This window comes from Leptosomus discolor, chromosome 6, assembly GCF_034619465.1.
Source record: "Leptosomus discolor isolate bLepDis1 chromosome 6, bLepDis1.hap2, whole genome shotgun sequence".
Lineage (NCBI taxonomy): Eukaryota > Metazoa > Chordata > Aves > Leptosomiformes > Leptosomidae > Leptosomus > Leptosomus discolor.
Genome location: NC_141396.1, coordinates 63,915,171 through 63,931,896, shown reverse-complemented (window position 1 = coordinate 63,931,896; position 16,726 = coordinate 63,915,171). Strand labels below are relative to the sequence as shown.

Here is a 16,726-nt window from a genome sequence, read left to right as displayed (position 1 = left end):
CAAGACTCCCCCCGCGTAGTTTCAACAGAATTTCCCTCGAGAGGGCTCAATATTGAATATGCTGCTGCCTTTATCAGCGCCTAAAGGCATTCGCTAAACCAAAGTTATGCCAGCTCCCTTCCAAAGTCAGGCCAGGAGCAAACTGAATGCTGGTTTTCATCAGCACGCTGACACCTGCCTGTCTCAGCTCTCTGCAGGGCTTAAGTGCCGAGGGAGTGGGTTAGCCTGGCCTGTGAATACCACAAGGGAACTTCGGGGGGGCCTCCACTCACCATTCCAACCTGCTTCTTTGCTTGACCATACTGGCAGCAGAGTTTTCTGAAACTCAGTGGAGTTTCCACTGAAACCTGTGCAGATTACCTCTGCCATCAGTCAGACCTCCCTTAAATCCAGCTCCTTCCGTACGACAACTTGCCATCCGGGTGATGAACTCCCTATTTTTGCATTCATCCGTCAGGCAGGTCTTGTTCTCGCTAGGAAGAACCGCTAACAGAACGCAGGCAGGTCCTCCACGCAGTAGCGGAGGGACTTTTGGAGGTGCTGGAAGCCCTTGCCTCTCCGTCCTTTTCTCTTGCAGCACGGGGAGAACACCAAGAGCAAGCTAATGAGGCGTTAACATGCAGCCTGCCAGCGGAGGGCTAGCCTTGGGGATTACAAGCAAATGGAGAGCTGGTCGTTTTGGTAGAGTGCTGCTTTGTTCCTCGGTGGAACGGCTTGAAAGCTTTTCTTTTCCTGCTTTGCTCTGTCAGCCTCTTTTTGTGAGCGTGGAGTGGGTCAGACTTTAACCCCAGCTGCTCCCTTCCCCAGAACGGCGACTGCGTCCTGACTCCACCAAGGCAGGGTGGAAAAAGAGAGCAGGAGTCGCTCCAGAGGCGGTGAGGGTGGTGTCGTCCCTGGCTTTTTTCCCTGCTTAAGTCTCTCTTCAAACAGTTCATGGAATCTGATGGAGGAGGTCACGGAGCCGAGGATAAACTCAGCACCTGCGGGTTAACCCTCCCTGTGCTTAACAGCCCTGCTCTGCTCCCCCAGCGCTGGCCTGGAGCTCAGCAAAGCCACCAGGTGTTTCTCCCGGGACCAAAAGGGTCCATTGCCCTATTCCTCCTGCTCACCCTGCCGGTAGCATCCCAGGAAAAGGCATCTTGAACCTGCAGTCCTCCCGGTGACCTCGAGGAATCGTAAATCCTCGAGCGAGAGACCGACAGAGTCTCACTCAGGTGAGCTGCGGCTCGTCTCTGTTCAGCTCCGTCCCGATGATCACGTAGCGTGGGCTAGGGCGAGCAGACCAAAGAAATCAGGTATTTGAAGGACCTGCATTCGCGAGTCGAAAAGCTGCCTGAGCTGTGGCAGAGGTGGGGAGCTTTTGCTATGCCGTGCCTGCTAAATTCAGGCTGGTAGCTTGGAGCTGGAGATTCTGGTTTCGCCTGCGCAGCGGTGTGAATCAATAATGTTTTCACAGGAGTGCAGGAGAGGCAATCTGCCTCTCTGTCCTTTCTAATGCATGCCCAGCGTTTGCCTCCTGTTCTGTGACGAAGCAGTGAAGTTCCTGCCACTCCCCAGCAAAATTCTTCCTGGGGTGGCTGTGAATCAAGGCAGGAAAGGCAGATAAGGACCTGGGAGTGCTAGGTGTTAGCATATGGCTCGCTAGCACACGGTGCAAACCTCTTCTCAAGTGCTGCAACACTCATTTCTTTAAACATACGCTTGTCTGGGGTCGCACAGAAGCGTTTTCTCTATTTTTTTTTTCTGCACAAACACACAGCACCGCCACACGCCTGGACAAAGAAGGAACTAAAGGCACTGTAAAACAGTTCATTTGGAGAGCCCGTGCCTGTAAGTAACTGCTTCTCATGGGAATGTGCAACCTCTCTCCCGTCACAGAGCAGTGGAGGGGTCTGAACACGGCCCAGATTGTCCAGGTCTTCTCAGTTTTCACCTTAGTTTTGAAATAAATTCCCTCTGCGCTTCCACAGAGTGACCCTCCTCCACATGCTGAATTCGAATGCTGACTCTTGCAGCAACTGCTTCCCCGTTTCCGAGGTATGAGACCGATTTTCTTGCAGCGCGTGTCGTTTGGTTGCTGAATGTTAAGAAACCCTGACAGATTTTGGAAGCGGCAGCCCCAGTTCAGCTGGCTGCAGCAGCCCCACGTCCCCCAGCCCATCACTCAGAGAAGAAAATCAGTGAAAATACTTTTCTCCCTGCCTGCACAAACGCATACCACTGGTCCTCAGCCAGCTGAATCTCTCCAGCACGCTTGTGCTGTTTGAGCTACACCATTTCTTTCAGGGATGTAACTGGGCTTGGTCTGAAACCTCCACAACCCCCTGTTTTCCTTGGAAGTTTGTCCTTGTGGAAAAAAAAATCCCGTGCTTTGCTTTCTCACTTGAATTTCTCTGGCTGCAGTTTGCAGCCAGTCATCGTTACGCCTTCCTCTGCTAGATAAAAGCGGCGTGAGCCCCCAGCGCTTCCTCACTGGGACAGCCTTCATCCGCTGTAAAGTCACATCCCAGGCCACGTTTTGATAAGCTCTGAGTTTTTCCAGCCTCTCATTGCAGCTACTGGTGGCGACAGGTTAGTGGTGACAACGCTCGGCACCGCTGGCACAGCCTGGTGGCTGCAGTTAAGCTGTGAGGAACAGCATCAGGTGAATTTTGCTGCAAGTATTTGAGGCTACGGACACTCCTTGTGTGGAATTGGACGGGTTTTAGCTAATGTACGGTCCAAATATGAGTCCTCCCAACACTTGGGCTGAGCCAAAGGTTGTCTCCTGCCCTGGAGCTGGGCAGAGCCCTTCCACAAAGCAGCCATAAAGTGCCTGACGGATGCATCCCATTTTTAAAAACTACAGCTGACCCGCGGGGAATAAACGACCTTTGATGAATCGTCATCGTTTTCCTTGCGAAGAGCCGGCGCGGCAGGAGCGCGGCTTTCCAGGCGGGCCGGGCCGTGAATTAAGTTGCATTAGTGCGGTTAAATATAGACGGTGCCGCCACGGGCGAGCTCTCCCTGCCCTGGGCTCCGCTCGGCCGAGTGGCCCCGGACCAGCCAGCAGGTCACAGCCCATCCCACCGTAACGGCTCCCGTTTGGAGCCGTAGTGATCTGCGCAAGAATTCCGCCATCCCAGTGGATTGTGGAGCAGGTCTGGTTATTACAGCCCTGCAGCGCTGGGTGCAGCGAGGGTCCGGTGCCCTAAGGATGCTGCACCCCGAGCCGCGGGCGTTGCCTCCTATTTAAAGCAACAAAACTGACGTATTTCCATATTTATCACTCTGTCCCGCTTCGGATGTCAATTAGATCTCTTCCCCCTTGCGCAGGCGCAGTCTTCCCCTTCGGGGGTCTTTTGGTGGTCTTGGGGAGGGAGTAAGAGTTCCTCGATGGTCTTCATCACGATTGTCCTTTTGAACCCATCGTCCAGAGTGGGCGGTTCAGGGGCAGCTGGGCAGGGTCTCCCCCCGCGACCACAGCTCAAGGCGACATCCCCCTCCGTGGTCACGGTCTGTGGCACAAAGACAATTCCTCCCCCGTCCCCATCTCACCTAAAACACTGAAGCCGGCCTTGGAGGGATCAAGACCCTACTGGAGCACAATGAAGCAGGCCTTGGAGGGATAAAGACCCTACTGAAGCCCTGCCAAGGGGCAGGGGGTTACACTCTTGTTTACCAAAGACAAGGCTAGCGAGCTAACATTGCAGAGACTAAAGCGTATCACGTATTTCAAAAAGACTATTTTCAGATATTTTCTGCTTTCCCGTATCAGTAGATTGGGGCTGCGGGTGGCTCGCGCCCTCCCCGAGGCTCCAAAGCGCGACGGAGGTGCGAGGAGGAGACAGATTGCAGGCCGAAACGGGGGGAAAAGCTGGTGGCAAAGGGCAACTCGCTTGGAAATTGCTTTGCCAACCCCTCCGGCAGCCGCAGCCCAGCAGCTGCTTCTGCCCTGCAAGCCGCAGGGCCCTCGCCCCGTGCTTGACAAAAGCGACGAGGTTCGGCTTTAAATGGAAAAACACCCCAGCGAGAGCGCCTCCCCCCCCCCCCCCCGTGCTCTAAATTAAGCCACGACTGAGCCCAGAGGAGTGTTGGGTTTCTCCCTTCATCCTCTCCCCTCCGAGCCCCCGCGGGACAGGGCGGCCTCGCTCGACAAATGCCACCTCGATCCCCACGCGTCTCCCCTTACAGCTCCGAAACCCATCCGCAGGCAGGGGGTGACGTCCTGGGCTTTGGAGCAGCTCATGAGCCAGAATAGTTCTCTGCGGGGCACGGCGAGAGGAGGAGCGGGGTCCTCCCGCGGCAGCGTTGACCTAATTGGGGCATTTTTGCTTTCGAGAGCGGGAGGGGATCGTGAAGAGAGGAGCTGAAGGCAGTTGGCAGCTGGGTTGTCCCCGCCAGGTGGTGGGAGCCTTCTTCAGAGGTTTTTTTTTTTTTCCTCCAGGGTGGTGGAAGGAGGTCCTGGGATGTTTGATGGGGTTGGCGTGTGCCATGGGGGACAGGCAGAGCCCTTCTGGGGGTGATCATGGATGGATGGATGGATGGATGGGGCACACATCCACCTCTCCTGAGCTGCCCTGCTAGCAGGGAGGGGCCTGCCGAGGTCCTGGTGGGGTTGGCGTGTTCCCAACATGGGGAACCCGATGGGGCAACCTAAGGCAGCACAAAACACCCCGTGTGGGTTATTATAACCCTCTCGCTTTCCAGTTCCTCCCAGCTCCAGCAGCCCAGGGCAGGAGCAAGCAGCCAGCAGGAGGCTCCTTTGGCGTCCCCATCGCCAAGGCGTGCCGTGCCTTGCTGGGACGGAGCCAAGCGCCTTTCCTCGAACCCCGCCACCTTCCCTGCTCCCTTTCTCAGACACCAAAGAGGGGCCTGGCCTCAGCTTCTCTGCCACAACTTCCAGCAACCCACCAAATGTTTGGGAAAAAAAAAAACAAACAACTACCTTTAAAACCAGCTCGCAGCCATAAACAGCCCTTCGTCGTAAAGCAGCGGCACGGGGGCAATAAAACACGGAGGCGTCCCCTGTGCAGCGGAAGGCGCGCTGGTCACATTAAAAATAAATCTTCTTATATTAGAAATGAAGAGCGGGGGGGGGGGGTTTATTCTAATTTTTTTTTATAATATCTATAAATTAAAGCTAAATGATTTTTATCACCGCAGTTCCCAGAGCCTCATGAAAAACCACCACCCAGCCCTCCACCTACGTTGCACTTTCAATCCAGCAAGATAACAAATTACTCAGGATTAAAAGGAAAAATGGAAAAGAAAAATTCAGCATCAGCCCATAACTCTCTGGATACCAGTGCCCAGCAGGAGCAGCACGATGGGGCCGTGCTCCCTGGAGCCCCCCTTGGCGTCCCGCGTGTCCCCAAAAACGAGATCCCCACCGCCTCCAGCCCCGTGGCTACACAACGGGGCCCATTGTGCTTCCAGCACTCGGCGAGAAGGATTTCGGGGCTGGTTTTGGTTTCTGCGTGGGGGGTGAGTGGGTTTGGGAGGCAGGGAAGGTGACGGGGACCTGTCGGTCCCTCGGTGCCCCTTTGCTCGTTGCCTTCCATCGCGGCGAGCCGACGTCCGTCCGTCTGCACCCGCTGGTGGGGGGGACGGACACGATTTTCCCTCCTGCCGAGGCTCCTTGGCCGGTGGCCATAATCCCCTGCCCTCCACAAGGGCACAGTCGTGTCTCGCTGCGCTTATCTGCACCAACCTCTTAATTACTCCGCCTCGAAGCACACAGTCAATTAGGCCGAGGTCTGAAGAGCCAAAGTCCCTGGGTAGGGACGGAGCTGCGGCAGGAGGAGGAAGGCTGGAGCTCCGGGGCATCCGAGGGGCAGGCAGCCAAATCCTGCCCCGGCTGCTGCAAATTAAAGTGGCTCGTTAGGTGCTGAAGGTGGTGGCCGTACAGCCATCGCCGAGGCTTTCTACGGAGAGCTTCTCTCTCTGCACATCGAGTGAAAAACGCTGGTAGCCTTTTCGTTGGTGGGCAATGCGCCAGCAAAGCTGGGCTGGCCCAAGGGGCTCCCATTCTGGAGATCCTCCCCCTGGAGCCCCAAAACGCGACTTCTCTCACCCCAAAGCAGAGAACCCATGGAAATGTTTCTAAAATCCAGGGTCATCTGCCTTGTTTCTCTCCCCCAACCCCACAGACAGCCCAGGAGATACTCAGGGACATCAGCCCCAGCATGAGCTCGCCCCAAATCTCGTAGGGGTTTGGTAGAAAGAGCTTCGTGCAGGACACGGGGACGGACCTGACGCTGGGTTGACTCGTTCTTGGCCAACTTGCGTTTGTCCATCCTGAAATAACAGAGGCCACAACCCATCCCAGCCCCTTCCTAACCCCTGGTTTGGTTGTGGATGCAAGAAGACGAGCCCCGAGATGGTTTGCAGAGATGTTGCGACCTCCCAGCCCCGCGCCGATTTAAACACTGCCCGAACCAGGGGAGGAATTGCACCTCCTGGCTTCGTGCCTCAGTTTCCCCAGCCCCACGAGGTGATAGCTGCCTCCCCTCTTGCTCACAGCGACGGGGGGGCTACCTGCTCCTTTGCCAGGCTCAAAGTGGTGACACCGAGAGACACCCCTTGGGAGGGAGCTTGTCCCTTCGTGGAGGGGCTACCGTGGCCCGGGGCTCCTGTGGCCAGCCCTGGGCCGTGCTCCCTGGCCCGGGGTGAGCTTTGGCAGCCAGCACAGGTCTTCTCCAAGCAGCTGCCGTGACAGACGGCTCCTGAACCAGCCCCCCTCTGCAGTGCTGCTCTAAAATAAAAATACCTCCCGCCTGCTCCGCTCCACTCCCGGCCAAACTTCCTCCAGGGGCAAAGCGAGGGGGACGGCACCCCTCCTTCAGCCTTCCCCCCCACCCCCCCACCCCGCCCCCCCAAAGCCAGGCTGAGGGATGCTGTAGGACAAACAGCCCCCCTCAAATCCTCCATCGGTCCCCGCCGCTCCCCCCCCCCCCCCCCCAGCCCCCCCATCGCGGTGCCGGACGCTGGATCCCCGCACCCTCACCCACCTCCACCCGCGGCCCCGGGGCTCAAGGTCAGTAGCTGGGGGGGGGGGGTGTGGGGTGTGGGGGTCACACTGGGGTTGGGGACACGCTGTTCCCGCAGTTCCAGGGGGTTTTGGTCACCTCTGCCCGCTCCCAGCGCCTGGCCGGGGGCGGTGGAGGGGACTGGGGAGGGGGGGTGAGGATGAGGATGGTGCTGCCCCGCGGCTGCTCAGAGCTTTTTTGGGGGGGGGCTGCGCTGGGGAACCCCTCCCCTGCACCTGACACTGCAACCCCGGAGCGATCAGGAGTTAAAATTGTCCGAAGGGTCCCCCCTGCCAGCACCCCTCGCCCACCGCAGGCGACCGGGGACCGTTAAACACCCCCCCCCCACACACGCCCCATTTGCGGGATGCCCCCTCCCCACAAAAAAAAAAAGGAAAAAAAAAAAAAAAGCCTTGAAAAGCGTGGAAAGGAGGGAGAACAAAAAGAAACACCTCTTGAAAGCCACCTCCGTGGGTGCCCTCCCGCCGCAGGGGGACCGCAGGGAGGTGGCAGCGCGCCCGCCCGCAGCGGCCCCGCACGGAGGGGGGGGGGGGGGGGGAAGCGGCCGCAGGGCGACCCCCACCCCCCCCACCTCCCGGGGGCTGAGTCCAGCCCAGGGCTGGCCCTTCCCACAGGGAAAAGCGTTTTTTTTTTTTTCCTAGTGCTAGGGATAAAATGGGGTCACCCCGCATCCCTACCAGCGACACCCGCCCCCCTTTAAAAATCTCAACAACCAACAACAACAAAAAAATATTAAAAAATAATTTAAATCAGAAAATAAATAAATAAATAAATAAAAGCTTTGCGATGCGGATGGGAAAGCAGAGGGTGACCGGCTCGCCTTTTTCTGCTGCCTAAAAGCAAGAGTTTCGCTCTTTAATCCCTTCGAAGCGCCCCGCGCCGCTCGCAGGGTCCCCCCTCCCACCCGCGGGGGATGCTCACGAGTGGGTGGCGGTGCCGGAGGAGGATGCTCTGCCCCCGCCCCCGCCCCGCCCCCCCTGCTCCAACCCCGAATTGCGTTTTTAGCAGCTGCCGGACAGGCTGCAGAGCTCGGGGCGGGCTGAAAGGCACGTCGCGCCGGCGTTAATTAGCCTTAACGGGAGTCATTAGCCCAGGGCTAATTGCGGGGCTGAGCGTCGGCATCCTCCGAGCTCCGCTGATGCCGGGCGGGGGGGGCTCGCCCGCCCTAAGGCTCGGGGGTGGGAGCACTTTGGGACCACGGTGCTTTAGGAGCCCCCTCAAGAGCTCAAGGTTGGGCAAAATCCCAGGAGAAGGCGAGCAGCAGCCCACGGCAGGGGAATAGGGGCATCCCATCCCATCCCATCCCCTCCAGCACGGGCATCTTTGTGCTCTATCCCGGAGCCCTTCCAAGGATCCAATTAAGAGGGGACATCAGAGACACACTGGAGGAACCCCATCCTGGGGAGCTGGCATCCCGGAGCATCTCTGAACATTGGGACGGATGCAACTTGCTGGGAAGAGCCTTTTTATCAGGATCTCCTGCTTGAGCTGCCCCCAGATCCTGGCTCCTGGGTGGGTTTTGCAGCAGGGTTCAGCAGCAACCTCTTTCCTCACACCTGAGTTGTGTCCCAGGTGTTACCGTCTTCTCCATCTCTTCAGCTCCCGGCCTTCAAGGAAGCCCACAAAGCAGAGCTGCTGAGGACCAGCAGCAATTTAGGGTGTGGGAGGGGCAGGTGAGCTCCCACCCCTGGTTTACTTTCCTCTCCTCCTTCTCTTTCCCAGGTCTGGATCCCCTGCACCAGCTGGGGCGCTGACCTGCCACCATGGGGGTTAAAACGATGCTCCCCAGCTACGAACTGGGGTTTTATGCTCTCACCGTGACGTGCGCTGTGGTGTACAGCGGCAGTGGGATCTTTGAAGCTTCCAGAGGTAACGCTCCCCACCTCATCCCCCCGCTGGAGGGGGCCCTGGGAGGGAGGATGGATGTCAGGCGGCTGCTTTTACAGCTGTCGATACCAACAGCAGATCCCCGGATTTAATTTTGGCAGAGAACGACTTGGGAATCTTTTGCAAGGCTCCAAGAGAGTTTTTGGCCTTTTTGCCCGGTTGCCCCCTTGTCCCCATTTCTGTGGCTCAGGGCAAGAGGCTGTGGCACGTCACAGCTCTCCAGGCAACCACCCTGCCTACACAGGGCTGCTTCCCCAATGCTTCATCTGGAAGCCCAAAAAACCCAGAAAATTTCATGGGATCAGCTTAGGGTCCCTGGGATGGGCACTGCGAAAAGGCTTTGCTGGAAATTCTTGCAGAAATCGAGGTTCCTGACTCCTGTGGTTATCTACGGGAATTAGGCGCTTTGGGGATGGGTTGTTTGAGCCCTGACGGCTCATCATCGCGGTGAGGAAGGCTCCCTGCTTTGCCAAAACCCAGGCCCCGTTTCCCAGAGCTGTTTCTTTCCCCATAACTCTGGTTCTTTTGCAGACAGCATGAACAGAAAAGCTTTTCGGGACGGCATAAAGCCGGGCTGGCACTACTTCGGCAGGAAGATGGTAAGCGGAGGAAGGACTCGGTCTTTTCTAGTTACCGGTGACACGGTCGGTGCTGACCGCTGGAGAAGCAGAGCTGGTTTTTCTGCTGCTGACGTATTTTTTGCAAAGTCCACGTGACTTCTATTTTTCTCCCTAAAGAACCAGTCAGGAGAATATCCTGAGCAGCACCGTGGATGCTCTGCTTTGTGCGCACCGAGACGAGCAACCTCTGCGCATCTCTCCTGGGGTTTTATGACCAAGCTGGGGTGCTCGGGAGCCCTTGGGTGGAAAACGGGAAGAAAAGGCTTTGGAAATGGTCTGGTTTCCCCTCCAGACGGGTGTTGGGGCAGGGGTGCGAGGGCTGGGGGCAGTAAGGCACCCGGTGCTGCTCCCGCAGGACGTGGCCGATTTCGAGTGGGTGATGTGGTTCACCTCGTTCAGGAACGTCATCATCTTCGCCCTCTCGGGACACGTCCTCTTCGGCAAGATCTGCTCCATGACGGTGCCGCAGGTGAGCCGGGGATGTGGTGGGATGGATCTGAAAGCACCAAGGGTGACCTGGGACCTGCGGAGGGGGGGTTGAAGGATGTTCTGGGATGGGCGGGAGCAGGGTCGGGGTTTTCACCACGCTGACCACGGGTCGGGACCGCTCTCTCCTCACAGCACCGGGCTGTGGTGTACATGCTCTACGGGGTCTCGGCCGTGCTGGGCAGCATGGGGCTCGTCTACCTGATGATCCTCCTCTCCCACTGCCTTGTCCTCTACTCCGTCGCGCTGGCCAAGCAGAAGTGGCTCTGCTACGTGGCCGGGCTCTGCTGTCTCGCCTCCTTCAAGGTGGAGCCATTCAGCTCGTGGCAGGTAGGGGCTGTCTCGGGCCATCTCTGCCTCATTTCCAGCCCACTTGTGTCCATCTCCTTGGGTTTATCTCCAAGGAGGGTTCCTGTGGCACCCGCAAACCCCAGGCACTTCTTCTGGCTACTTCAGATCTCCCACAGGGTTTCAGAAGGAGGGGACTTTGTGCTGCTTGGGAATAATCACACGGGGACTATGTCATGTTTTGGTGGCTTCATGCTGGGCCAAAGCTCAGGACACCTGAATCCTCCTTGTTGCTTAGGCAACAGCTTGTCAGACAGGCAAGGTGTGTTCCTGTCCCGTGCCTCAGCTTCCCCATCCGTAACATGGTGCTGGGATGGGTTCAGTGATGCCCATACCTATCTCTTAGCTCTCTGCCCAGTTAAGACTTTCACTGGTGGGTGGAGAGAAGCCCAGGAAGGACCTTATAAAGCTATTCAGTCCCTCTGAAGGACAGTGCTGCCTCTCCCTGCCTGCTGCTTACCTCCTGATATGCGTTCCCCTCCCCTCTCCATCAGGCTTCTGCTGGCTTTTCTTCACTCCCTGGGGAGGGGGACATTCCCACCCCAGACCAAAGCCTACGTGGCCCACAGCTGCTTGGTGAAGACGTGGCCAAGAGGATCCACCACTTCCCATCTCCTCCGGGATGCAGGAGCCAGCTGGGAAATCGAGCCCCAGTTTTTTTCTTTTTCCAACAGCAAGGCTTATGAGCTCCAGGGACACTTGGTGTCAGAGGGTAATTAGAGGCTTTGCCAGCTGCCCCAGGAGTGATGTCCTCCACAAAGCAAGGGAGCACAGAAGCGACACCGCGTTCCTGGTGGTAACTATTTGTTTCTCATCCAGAGCGGATTTGTAACTGGAGCTTTTGATCTTCAAGATGTCCTCTTCTACGGAGGAAGCGGCTTCACCATCATGCGCTGCATGAGCTTTGCACTTGAGAGCTCTGAGAGGAAAGAGGGCATCTACTCCATCTTCGACCTCCTCAAGTACAACTTCTACCTCCCATTCTTCTTCTTCGGGCCCGTCATGACGTTTGACCAGTTCCATGCCCAGGTGAGTGCTCCTGAGGCAGGGCTGGATGAGGACCTCTCCCTGCATGTATTTGCTTGGGTTTAATGCCTGCAAAACCCCATCTTCTGCCACAGTGAAGGTGCAAATGGTTGTAGAGCTTCTTGTGGTCACCTAGTCTGTGCCATGATGCTGTGATTTTTGTGTGGAGGGGCATCAACCTTCTTTTTTGGGTTTTGGGCCGCTGATCTGTTCAGAGGGGAAGACGTTGCTGTGGTGAAAGCATCACACTGGGATGAGGAGGGGAGGGTTCAGCTCATGTCCTTGCTCGCTGGGCACCTGCACTGCTCGGTGCCTCAGTTTCCATGCGCTGTCACCCCAGCAGCTCCATGCTGCCCCACTGCGCGGTGCCGGGAGGCCACGGTGAGAGCCAGACGTGTGGTGCCCATCTGTGGGACCTCTGCATGCTGGTGGGTGTGACAGCAAGGTCAGCCTCACATTTCCATCCTGCTGGTTCACCCAACAAGCATGAATTTCCAGGCATGGTCTGTGTGTCTTCATCTGAAGTTATTTCTCTAGAAATAAGTAAGATTGGGTGCCAGGCTGTCTTTCAGCAACCAGGGGCTTCCTCTGCTCTTCATGAAATACCCTGGTGACCCATTTGACTCTAGAGATCATAAGGTCAGCGCTGGTGTCCCCCACAAGGGATGCTGGTGGTGCACTGAGTCTACTGGCAGCCCATTCTCAGCAGACGAGTGCTAGGGATGGCCAGGCCACTGATGGGCTTTTCTCCCCAACCTGCTGGAAGAAACGCTTCATCCTAAGGCTTCATCTCTCCAGTCATGTCTTATCTGTCAGGCTGAAGTCCAGCTGAGCGTGGCTCCAGCAGTCCCACTGTCCAAGCCCCTCTGGAGGGTTTACAGTGCGCTGGGGTGCTGTCCTCATCCCATATTCCTCTTCCTTCCCCAGTTTCCATCAGTCGTTCCTATGAAACGTGCAGCCCTGGCTTCTCCTAACGCTGCAGCCAGTTATCTGTAAATCAGGGCATTAAACTCCTCCTGTCCCCAAGACCTCAACTCCTCCTGTCCCCAAGACCTGAACTCCCACCGCTTCTACATGGCTTGATCTGGAGGGGGTTTTATTTTGGGCTCCTTTGCACAGCCCCAAACCTGGATGTCTCTAGCCACTTAATGAGCAATTCCCGCCTCTGCTGCTTAAAACGCTCACCCCAAAGGGACAAGGATTAACTCCACAACCCCTTTGCCATGCCCCAGCTAAGGGTCCTGTCTTGGCCTGGCCACCACTGCCATCTCCTGGTTAGATGCCCCCCTGCACTGCTGGAGCCGCAGCTAATTTTAGGGGTGAATTCCTAATTGCCCAACAGCAATTACAGGGGCAGGTAGATGGAGTCTGACCCAGTTAGGGGGCAGATCTGTGTCTTTTTGGCTCCTACTGGTGCTGCATCCTGGTGGAGACCTTGTGTGATGGGAACTCATCTGTACCAGGGCTTGCTCAGCCCCATTTGAGCTGAAAAGCATCTTCCTTACTAGGATCAAGGGAATTATTTCACTTCTGTAGGGCTGCAAGTGTGGGGGACACCTCCCTGATCCCACGGGGATGGTGGCAGAGTGCTGCCACCACACGCAGACAGGAGGACAAGAGGAAACAGCCTCAGGTGGCACCAGGGGAGGTTTAGATTGGACATTAGGAAAAATTTCTTCACAGAAGAGGTTGTCACTACCCAGAGCAGTGGTTGAGTCACCATCCCTGGAGGTATTTCACTTAGGGACATGGTTTAGTGGTCGACTCAGCAGTACTAGGTTAACAGTTGGACTCGATGATCTTAAATACCTTTTCTAACCTAAATGATCCATGATTCTATGAAAGGGGGGCTCCATGTCCTCCCACACATCTCCATGCCAGAGTCTGTCCTCCCTCAGCTTCTCCTCCAGCTTAGAGTCCAGCAGCCTCTTTGTGTCCTTAAAGCACTTGGCATATAACAGACACACACACAAAAAAAATCTGGCAAAGGCTTTAATTCTCAGGAATCATCTGGATTTGACGATGGGGCTGGTGCGGCAGCCTGCAGATTATGTCGGGAGAGCTCCCACCTCTTGCAGGGAATAAAGGGAAAGTAATAAACATAAGAGGATTTTGAATAGAGCAGCAATTTTTACAGCGATGCGGGGAAGTGAGGACATCAGTCTGCCCGGTGTAATCCTGAAAGCTCGCTCTGATGATTTTTTATATTACAACGGCCAGAGACATGACAACTCCTGGAGGCAAAGCCCGGCCCCTGTTTGTACAAGACACAGCAGAGACAAAATCCCCATTGATCAGGTCCCAACCGATTCAGGATGGCTCCTCCAGCAGCTCTCCCTCTCATTTACAGCAGGCCTCTGCAGCAGAAGCTCCAGAGACCACCAGTTATTCTCCTCCTCCTCCTCCCAAGTGACCCTGGCCAAAGATACACATCCAGCCCTGGCAGAGCTGTCAGGTGGGATTCCAGCACTGCTCCCAGCCTCTCCTGGGCATGTGGATGCCCTTCCCTACAGGCTGTGGCGCCCTGTAGATGTGATGAGTACGAGCATTTGCTCCCTCTGGGTGACTTGTGCAAGGGGCCGCCCTTAAGCAAAGTTGACTTTCTAAGCATGTCCCTGCAGAAAGAGCATAAACCCCAGCTCCTCGGTCAGTACGGTCTTCACCCCACCTAGGGTCCCTTAGGTACAGCCAGACCTGTCACTGCTGTGTCACACCATGTGCCTGCTCTGCTGGAAACGCCAGTGATGGGAACAGCCTTTGCTAGGAGGGTGCTCCAGGAGGCGCGTTGCTGCCGTGCTCAGCACTGAGGTGGGGGTGTTGGAGGGATGCTGTGGGTGGGACATGTCCTGCTCCTTGTGGATGGGTTCACCTGAGCTAGTCCCTTGGGTCTTCCTTAATCAATGGAGATTCGGGCCACATAGTCCATGGTGTGATTTCTAAAGGAGAGTGTTCGGTCCCCATTTGGACCTTGACTGCTCCTCTGGATGGAGGAACACACTGTCCATCCTGTCTCTTAGCTCAGCCCTTTCCTGGTTTGCCATCCCGGCAGGTGAGCACCCAAGAGCTAAGACGCAAAGACGACGAGATGAGGCATATCCGGGTCCATGCCCTCCTCGAAGTAGGGGCCATCATTGCTGTGGACATCTTCTTCCACTTCTTCTCCATCCTCACCCTCCCTTCTGACCTGAAGTTCATGAACCGACTCTCGGACTGGTCCTTGGGTGAGTGGCCGTGCTTGGACACATTCACACCTGTACTCAGCTTCGAGGCAGCGGTGGGTGATCCAGATCTCCATCCATCCCTACTGAGAGGCTTTGGCAATGCCTATGTTGGGCAGGTTTGAGCAAAGCCCCTCTTCTTCCCGTGGACAATACACAGAGCTGGAGCCCTAGAAAGCAGATGGTGTTGGGCTGACATTCTCCCCGGGTCCAAGTGTAAATTGTTTAGCTCCGGGTTTAAGAGGCTGAGCATCAAGCCATTCCCATTGCCTTTGGACTGGAAGGTAGCTCAGCACCTCCAAAAAAACCAGCCCTATGCTGTTGCAAGAGGTACATCTGCTATCTCAGATGCCTTCCCAGGTGGCCACCCACTACGGGTGTTTGTGAGCCACTGAAATGGTCCCAGGCATAGGGTGCACAGCGAGCAGCTCAGGGGAGTTGTAGCTGCTGTTTTCAACTGGCTAACAGAGGGTTACAGAGAAGGTGAGCTCTTCTTGGAGGCTGGAAGGGAAGAAGCGGGACACAGCAAACAAGGAGCAGCAAGGCAAAGCCTCATTGCATGTGAGGAATGTTTTTCACAGAGTGGTCAAACACTGCAACAGAGGCCCAGAGGGGTTATGGATTCTCCAAAAATAGACATACTCAATGCTCAAATGAACAAGGTAGAGAGCAACCTAATCTCCCTTTAAAGTGGGCTGTTCTCTGAGCAGGGCTGGACTAGGGACCTCCAGAAGCCAAACTCCCCGGATGAGTCATGGTAGCAACACTGGCATTCAGCTGGCAGCTGGATGGAGGATTTCAGCTGGCCAAATACACGTCTGATGGCAGCATCTCAGATGCCACAGCGTATCTGACATCCACACGGACAGCAGACAAGCAGGAGGACGCCCATGTCTCTCCAGAGTGGCAGCTGGAGGCCAGGAGAAAATCCTAATGCAGCTAGGATGGCACTAGCATTGATTTAGGATGTCCTAAGAGACCTGGGTGGATTGACCAAGCATGTGTGTTACTCCCGAGGGAGCTGAGCTCCTCTGCAGGCTCTGCTGCCTGTATTGACCAGATCTACCTGGTCCATGGTGGGAGCTCAGGCACTGCTCACATCGAGGCACTGTGTGGCCCTTAATCTGTGAGCTGAATCCCACCAAGATGGAGGCATTTGAGCTTCTGTTTGTAGCAGCGCTACTGGAAAGGGCACCCCGAGCCGGTACATTCCTGCTCTCCTCGACTGCTCGCCCTGGCACGTCTCCCTCACCGGGCTTGAGATTGGCGGGGGGGGGGTTGGGCATGAGGAGCCGCCCCTCCACCGCGCACAGGCCTTTTCCTGCAGCTGCCACTCTCCTGCCCACCCCGGGGCGGGCTGAGGAGCCGCTTCCCTCCCGGGCACAGCCGGATCCCCGAGGGACCGGGCTTGCTACGGGCCCCGCGGCCTGGTGGCGCCTCCGGGGCGGCTGAGGGCAACTGTCCTGGCGGCCGGGCTGAGGGGAAGGCCGCCAGCCCCGCCCCTCGGGCGGTGACGTCCCGCGCTCGGCGCATGCGCGGCCCTGCCCTTCCCCTGCTCTTGTCGCCGGCGGGGCCGCTGTTGCTATGGGAACCGCGTGGGGCCGCGGCCGGGCCGGGAGCAGGAGGCGCAGCCGGAGGGAGAGGCAGCGCGGCCCTGGCAGGCCGCAGGACGAGGCGGGCGTTGGGCGGGGGAGAGAGGGAACCCCCTGTGTCGTCCCCCCAGCAGCTCTGTGGCAGAGCCCTCTGTGTTCAGGCGGTACCCAGGTAGGCCGGAGGGCTAAAGGTTGCCCCCAGGCCAGCCCTTCTGCCCCCGGAGGCCCCGGGCTGTGCAGAGGCACCGGGCTCTGCTCCTTTGTCGGTCCTTAATGCACCTCGTCCACGCCCGGGGGGTCCGGGCGTGGAGGTAAAGCTGCACAAAGGGACATAACGTGCCTTTTGGCACTTGGTCGGGATGGTTGCTGCCTTGGTGTGAGAAAGGGCCATTACTCAGCGGAGGGTGTGCCTTGGAAAGTTTGTACTGATTGTTTTTCCTAGACCAAAGGTGCACTCGATTATTTTTTTGCTGACAGTAAATGCCAAACAGAAGGAGAGGGGGCTGGAATAAATTCGA

The 16,726-nt window shown here is 56.8% G+C and overlaps 1 protein-coding gene across 1 annotated transcript; it reads left to right on the top strand.

Moving 5' to 3' along the window:
* The first annotated feature begins 8,794 nt into the window (after window positions 1-8,794).
* LOC147415386 (protein-cysteine N-palmitoyltransferase HHAT-like protein) lies at window positions 8,795-16,068 on the top strand. Its single transcript, XM_086467342.1, has 7 exons — window positions 8,795-8,900; window positions 9,450-9,517; window positions 9,894-10,007; window positions 10,160-10,354; window positions 11,192-11,401; window positions 14,448-14,619; window positions 15,944-16,068. The coding sequence occupies exons 1-7, from the start codon at window positions 8,795-8,797 to the stop codon at window positions 16,066-16,068; spliced, it is 990 nt and encodes a 329-aa protein (XP_086323468.1).
* The last annotated feature ends 658 nt before the right edge of the window (window positions 16,069-16,726 follow it).